The sequence below is a fragment of the Zeus faber genome (assembly GCF_960531495.2).
Source record: "Zeus faber genome assembly, chromosome: 8".
In the NCBI taxonomy this organism is placed as follows: domain Eukaryota; kingdom Metazoa; phylum Chordata; class Actinopteri; order Zeiformes; family Zeidae; genus Zeus; species Zeus faber.
The window spans coordinates 7,300,175-7,307,676 of record NC_137195.1 but is presented as its reverse complement, the minus strand read 5'-3'; the positions used below and the strand labels follow the sequence as shown (position 1 = coordinate 7,307,676).

Genomic DNA, 7,502 nt, shown 5'->3' with positions numbered 1-7,502 from the left:
TTTCCCTTTTTCCACTTGTTTCTGTTCATAGCTTTGATCAACATGCGCTACCCATTCACATACACTACACACATTTATTTAAACACACATTACAGTACAGTACACAGTTTATACAGGAGAAGTTTAAACGGATGAACAACTATGTTAGATTGGGTAACAAAAAAATGCATTATATTTGCTCAAAGACGTAAGAAAAAGCACCGGTTGGTCCCCATTGACCTTTGACCCCCACTGCAGAACCAGGCTAGTGGGACTTCCTCTCATCGCACCGCGGGCCAGAGAACGGGGCGCGACAGCGGCACGTCTCCGGAGAAATGCACTTTCCTCCGTTCAGGCAGGGACGACTGCACACGGCTACAGAGAGAGAATTATATGAACATGTTTTAAAGCAGTGGTTCTCAACCTGGGGTCCGGGGACCTGCCAGGGGTCCTTGAAGAGGTTTCCTGGTCCCCGGCAACAATGATTTACTATACAGTAAATTCACAATAAATGCATTAAAATTTCATTTACAAGATCATAGATCATATCTATAAAATCTTCTGTTGGGTTCCCACGTCCCAGAGCCAAATGGGATCTTAAATGGGATCTGTGGCCCAATGCACATCAAATTGAGGGTCCTTGACATAAAAAACGTTGAGAACGGGATATCCTTTCGTAGTTTTTACTAGAAATCGTTTTCTTGTAAAGCCAGATTGTGCAGACGCAGCGTTGGGCCGAGGTGGGACACAAGGAGAAAGGAGCTCGTAAAACTCTCTTGACAGGGGTCACATCTGGAAAAGCACTGAGCTGTGACCAGCTCAGCTCGCTGAACAGGTTCAGATTCACTGTTCCCGTAGAATAAGAGCCCGTACACTCTACCTCACATCTGCAGGAAGGCTCTCGGACAAGGTTTACTTGTTGTTTTTAGTACTTTCTGCGCAAGAACCGTGTGTATGTGTGTGTGTGTGTGTGTGTGTTTGCGTGTAAGAAGTAATCAAAACTGAGTCAACTCCGAGGTGTGTGTCTTTGTATGCCAGTGCATGTGCTTGTGCTTCTGAGCTTGCGTGCCCGAGTCGTACCCGCGCGCTGGCGGGTACGACTCTGCTAAGATTTCCGTTTTTCCTTCACCGAGAAGTCGACATGAGAACGACCCCGGAGCAGCTGAAGCTCCACATCAAAACAATATATAATCTTCAGTCGATTTGTATTTATGTTCACTGTCACATATGCATCATTGCACATAATGCACCTTGTTGCTCATTACAGCTGTACAGCACTGTACCCAGAAACCCAAAACACCCCCAGACCAAGTGTTTATCTCCCCATTTCACACTGTGTGTTACATAACTCAATATTTTTGCTTTGTTGTGTGTGTGTGTGCATTCAAGATTTTTATTTGTCACATACATATACATACTTCCATACATATATGCAGTGAAATGTAATGTATGTATGTATATATACATACAGTATATATTATATATATAGACATACATACACACATATATATATATATATATATATACATATATATATCATATATGTAGTTGTATGACTGCATGTGACAAATAACGAATCTTGAAATCATAGTGTGTCACGGCAGAATAGAGAGAGAGACGGGCAGACCAGGCATGACAAGACAGACAGACAGACAGACAGACAGACGGACAGACGGGCAGGACCCACCGGTGTGGCAGGCTCCACCCAGCCAGCCCTCTGGACAGCTGCAGATTCCCGGGGCCACGCAGCTGCCCCCGTTCCTGCAGCCCTGGGGGCAGATCGCTGGGGAGGGAAGGGAACACAGTGGCCAGTCATCCCCGGCACGTCAGGAAGCCACAAATCACGCACATTCGATTTAAATCCCGTTCACGATTACTGGACGGACGCCGCCGCCGCCGCCGCTCCCGATGACAGCGGGGCGGGAGCGGCTGGAATGTCGGGAGCAGACGTGCGCTGACAAGCGGCCACAGCTGAGGGGACCAGAAAACCCACGTCCCCTGTGGTGGTTTTGACCCATGGTCCTGACGGGGGGGGGGGTCATTATTCAGGGCTGCAAACGTACCCTCCTGGCATTTGGAGCCCGTCCAGCTCGAGGGGCAGATGCACTTGGCCACTCCATGGACGGCGATGCATTCCCCCCCGTTCCAACATCCACCGTCGCACGTCACTGACAAAGACAACGGCATCAATACAACGCCGGCAGAACGTCTCCAAACACATCAACCGGAACAGTCCTGATCAACGTAACGACTTACATTATGCATTAATATCACCATCGGACTTGGAGAATCAAGATGTAATCGTTGTCGGGTTTTTTTCAGCCACTGCTGCATTTTTTTTTTTTTACATTTCAAGACCATGTGTTTTTTTTTGGGGGGGGTAAAATTAGGTACATCGATAAGAGCTGAAAATCGTCCGGGTTTCTGCATTTATTATAGGAAGGTTCTATAAAACCGATGGATGTTCTCAATCATCTTCCGGCATCACTCAGACAACAAAATGAAACTTATTGAAATTGGATGGTAGACTCCCGTTGTGCGCTCAGCTGAGGGCGGGAAATTGACAAACAAAAAAATGAATTGACAAAATGAAAACGAAGTACTACAAAAAGCTATTTGCAAACCTTTGTGACAGTATTTTCCACCAAATCCAGGGGGGCATCTGCATTTCCCAGGGCGAAGACACTGTCCTCCATTCTTACATTTGGGATAGCAGTTGGCTGTGTTGAGCACACAAAATGTAAATTTGCAAAACTTTGTTAATAAGATGACAAAACCATATTTAAATATATTCCATTTGAAAATTTTTCAAAATTGACTCATGACATTTCAAAGCAAATATCTATAATTTTTACTACATTTCTAAAACAGTTGTGTTACTTAAATTCAGTCAAAGGTCTCAGTACTTTTTACACAACTGAAAACAATGATACATGTAGCCTGTGTGAGATACTACACTGTTAACACAGACAGACAGGCAGACAGACAGACAGATCATGTATGCGTTAACACCTTATTGGCAGCTTTCTCTGTCGTAGAATTACTGCAGTATTACTGTAGTAGAACCGTAGTAGTAGTAGTGTAAAGGCTGTGCATCATCACCATACTGGCAGCTCCCCCCCCTCGTAGTATTACTGCAGTAGTTCTGTAGTAGGACTGAAATAGTACTGCAATAGTGCTGTGCATCATCACCATACCGGCAGCTCTCTCACTCGTAGTGTGACTGTAGTAGTGCTGTAGTAGTACTGTAGTAGTGCTGTGCATCATCACCATACTGGCAGCTCTTTCCCTCGTAGTATTACTGTAGTAGTGCTGTAGTAGTACTGTAGTAGTACTGTAGAAGCAGTGTAAAGGCATCATCACCATACTAGCAGCTCTCTCCCTCGTAGTATTACTGTGGTATTACTGTAGTAGTACTGTAGAAGTGCTGTGCATCATCACCATACTGGCAGCTCTCTCTCGTAGTAGTACTGTAGTAGTGCTGTAGTAGTAGTGTAAAGGCTGTGCATCATCACCATACTGGCAGCTGCCCCCCTTGTAGTATTACTGTAGTAGTGCTGTAGTAGTACTGTAGTAGTGCTGTGCATCAACACCATACTGGCAGCTGTCTCCCTCATAGTATTACTCTAATAGTGCTGAAGTAGTACTGTAGCAGTGCTGTAGTAGTACTGTAGTAGTGCTGTGCCTCATCACCATACTGGCAGCTCTCTCCATCGTAGTATTACTGTAGTAGGACTGTAGTAGTAGTGTAAAGGTATCATCACCATACTGGCAGCTCTCTCCCTCATAATATTATTGTAGTATTACTGTAGAAGTAGTGTAGTAGTCGTATAAAGCATCGTCACCATACTGGCAGCACTCTCCTGCGTAGTATTACTGTAGTAGTGATGAAGTAGTACTGTAGTAGTAGTGTAAAGGTATCGTCACCATACTGGCAACTCTCTCCCTCGTAGTATTACTATAGTAGTGATGTAGTAGTACTGTAGTAGTAGTGTAAAGGCATTGTCACCATACTGGCAGCTCTCTCCCTCGTACTATTACTGTAGTAGTACTGTAGTAGTAGTGTAAAGGCATCGTCACCATACTGGCAGCTCTCTCCCTCGTAGTATTACTGTAGTATTACTGTAGTATTACTGTAGTAGTACTGTAGAAGTACTGTAAAGGCATCGTCACCATACTGGCAGCTCTCTCCCTCGTAGTATTACTCTAGTTGTACTGTAGTGGTACTGTAGTAGTACTGTAGTAGTAGTGTAAAGGCATCGTCACCATACTGGCAGCTCCCTCCCTCGTAGTATTACTGTAGTATTACTGTAGTATTACTGTAGTAGTACTGTAGTAGTAGTGTAAAGGCATCGTCACCATACTGGCAGCTCTCTCCCTCGTAGTATTACTGTAGTATTACTGTAGTATTACTGTAGTAGTACTGTAGTAGTAGTGTAAAGGCATCGTCACCATACTGGCAGCTCTCTCCCTCGTAGTATTACTGTAGTAGTACTGTAGTAGTACTGTAGTAGTAGTGTAAAAGCATCGTCACCATACTGGCAGCTCTCTCCCTCGTAGTATTACTGTAGTATTCCTGTAGTAGTACTGTAGTAGTACTGTAGTAGTAGTGTAAAGGCATCGTCACCATACTGGCAGCTCTCTCCCTCGTAGTATTACTGTAGTATTACTGTAGTAGTGATGTAGTAGTACTGTAGTAGTAGTGTAAAGGCATCGTCACCATACTGGCAGCTCTCTCCCTCGTAGTATTACTGTAGTAGTACTGTAGTAGTACTGTAGTAGTAGTGTAAAAGCATCGTCACCATACTGGCAGCTCTCTCCCTCGTAGTATTACTGTAGTAGTATTGTAGTAGTACTGTAGTAGTAGTGTAAAAGCATCGTCACCATACTGGCAGCTCTCTCCCTCGTAGTATTACTGTAGTATTCCTGTAGTAGTACTGTAGTAGTACTGTAGTAGTAGTGTAAAAGCATCGTCACCATACTGGCAGCTCTCTCCCTCGTAGTATTACTGTAGTAGTACTGTAGTAGTACTGTAGTAGTAGTGTAAAAGCATCGTCACCATACTGGCAGCTCTCTCCCTCGTAGTATTACTGTAGTATTACTGTAGTAGTACTGTAGTAGTACTGTAGTAGTAGTGTAAAAGCATCGTCACCATACTGGCAGCTCTCTCCCTCGTAGTATTACTGTAGTATTACTGTAGTAGTACTGTAGTAGTAGTGTAAAAGCATCGTCACCATACTGGCAGCTCTCTCCCTCGTAGTATTACTGTAGTATTCCTGTAGTAGTACTGTAGTAGTAGTGTAAAAGCATCGTCACCATACTGGCAGCTCTCTCCCTCGTAGTATTACTGTAGTAGTACTGTAGTAGTACTGTAGTAGTACTGTAGTAGTAGTGTAAAAGCATCGTCACCATACTGGCAGCTCTCTCCCTCGTAGTATTACTGTAGTAGTACTGTAGTAGTACTGTAGTAGTAGTGTAAAAGCATCGTCACCATACTGGCAGCTCTCTCCCTCGTAGTATTACTGTAGTATTACTGTAGTAGTACTGTAGTAGTACTGTAGTAGTACTGTAGTAGTAGTGTAAAAGCATCGTCACCATACTGGCAGCTCTCTCCCTCGTAGTATTACTGTAGTATTACTGTAGTAGTACTGTAGTAGTACTGTAGTAGTAGTGTAAAAGCATCGTCACCATACTGGCAGCTCTCTCCCTCGTAGTATTACTGTAGTAGTACTGTAGTAGTACTGTAGTAGTAGTGTAAAAGCATCGTCACCATACTGGCAGCTCTCTCCCTCGTAGTATTACTGTAGTATTACTGTAGTAGTACTGTAGTAGTACTGTAGTAGTACTGTAGTAGTAGTGTAAAAGCATCGTCACCATACTGGCAGCTCTCTCCCTCGTAGTATTACTGTAGTATTACTGTAGTAGTACTGTAGTAGTACTGTAGTAGTAGTGTAAAAGCATCGTCACCATACTGGCAGCTCTCTCCCTCGTAGTATTACTGTAGTAGTACTGTAGTAGTACTGTAGTAGTAGTGTAAAAGCATCGTCACCATACTGGCAGCTCTCTCCCTCGTAGTATTACTGTAGTATTACTGTAGTAGTACTGTAGTAGTACTGTAGTAGTACTGTAGTAGTAGTGTAAAAGCATCGTCACCATACTGGCAGCTCTCTCCCTCGTAGTATTACTGTAGTATTACTGTAGTAGTACTGTAGTAGTACTGTAGTAGTAGTGTAAAAGCATCGTCACCATACTGGCAGCTCTCTCCCTCGTAGTATTACTGTAGTAGTACTGTAGTAGTACTGTAGTAGTAGTGTAAAAGCATCGTCACCATACTGGCAGCTCTCTCCCTCGTAGCCCCTGGAGCAGAAGCAGGAGTTGTTTCGGATGCAGATGCCCGCGTGTCTGCAGGGCGGGTCGCATCTCGCCGCCGGGTCGAACACGAACGGCACCGCGACGCCCCGCGGCGCGTCCGAGCGCGCCGCCGCGCCCGGCGCCGGGGCGGCCAGGGCCAGCAGCAGCAGCAGCGGCAGCAGCAGCAGCAGGGCCGGGGGGGCCGGGACAACCGGGGGCTTCTGCATGGCTCCTCGGCCGGGTCCGGGAAACACAGCGGGAAGGTCTGCAGAGATGGACGGAAAAGCGCGGGTCGTCCGAGGACCTTTCCGCAGCTTCTCACCGGGCGGAGAGGGCAGCAACGAGGGGGGATGCGACCGAGAGGTTTGGGGTGAGTGGGTGGGTGTGTGGGTGGGTGGCGGGGGGCGCTGCAAAGTTAGTTTCCTATTGGGGGTTGGAGGCGGGGTAGGGGGGGCGGCAGTGGTGAGAAAAGTGTAAATTTAACAAGGAAATGTCATTAACATCTTTATGTCCTTGTTCTGATGCAGTTTTGCCACCAAGTTACAGACATCTGTGCATGTGGTGTAACTTTCAGGTGAAGATTAGGCCCAACTCCACACACACACACACACACACACACGCACGCACGCACACACGCACACACGCACACACACACAGTTTCCCCCCATCAGTGTTGATTCCCTGTGCAGTGACACCAATCATAATAATATTCTGAATAACTGTTTTGTGTATTAAGTTAGGGATGGTGTGCAGCCAGCTTCATCAATCTGTACAACACGTCCAAAATGCATTTTGTTATGTTTGTCGACATCCCCACTGCTGTCAACTAACATTTTTTACTTTGTTGATTCGCATTTGTGATGATTACACATTGGTTTCGAAAGCCTCTCCACCCCGCACTGAAATCTTGCAAGATTAAAAAAGTTTTTTCATTCAATTAAAAAAATAAAAAAATAAATAAGTTATTTCTAAGCATGTACATCAAGCTGAACAGCCGACCCCCAATATAAAACTAACTTTACTGTGGTGGATGGGATGGGGTGGGGGGTGGGGTGCAGTGGCTCTCAGACTACACTGTCTAGTGTTTCCCATCAAACTACACCCACAGACGCCCTACAACATGCAGGGAACGCAGAGGGAAGGACGTGCTTTGGAAATCCGGAGCCTGTGTT

At 45.4% G+C, this 7,502-nt stretch overlaps 1 protein-coding gene across 1 annotated transcript; it reads right to left on the bottom strand.

Annotated features, from left to right (window-relative positions):
• Positions 1 to 60: 60 nt before the first annotated feature.
• Positions 61 to 6,701, bottom strand: seraf (Schwann cell-specific EGF-like repeat autocrine factor). Its single transcript, XM_080004971.1, has 5 exons — positions 6,308 to 6,701; positions 2,604 to 2,699; positions 2,043 to 2,147; positions 1,667 to 1,762; positions 61 to 354 (listed from the first exon to the last, which is right to left on the bottom strand). Exons 1-5 carry the CDS (start codon positions 6,555 to 6,557, stop codon positions 245 to 247), a joined length of 657 nt encoding a protein of 218 aa, XP_079861097.1. The 5' UTR covers positions 6,558 to 6,701; the 3' UTR covers positions 61 to 244.
• Between the last annotated feature and the right edge of the window lie 801 nt (positions 6,702 to 7,502).

What these genes read in the sequence shown, in the direction of transcription:
- seraf (XM_080004971.1), bottom strand. Translation starts at nt 6,557, where the DNA reads ATGCAGAAGCCCCCGGTTGTCCCGGCCCCCCCGGCCCTGCTGCTGCTG. An exon ending in GGGAGAGAGCTGCCAGTATG is followed by an intron (nt 2,700 to 6,307) that starts GTGACGATGCTT and finishes TGCTCAACACAG; the next exon opens with CCAACTGCTATCCCAAATGT. An exon ending in GGGTGGAGCCTGCCACACCG is followed by an intron (nt 355 to 1,666) that starts GTGGGTCCTGCC and finishes CTCTCTCTGTAG; the next exon opens with CCGTGTGCAGTCGTCCCTGC.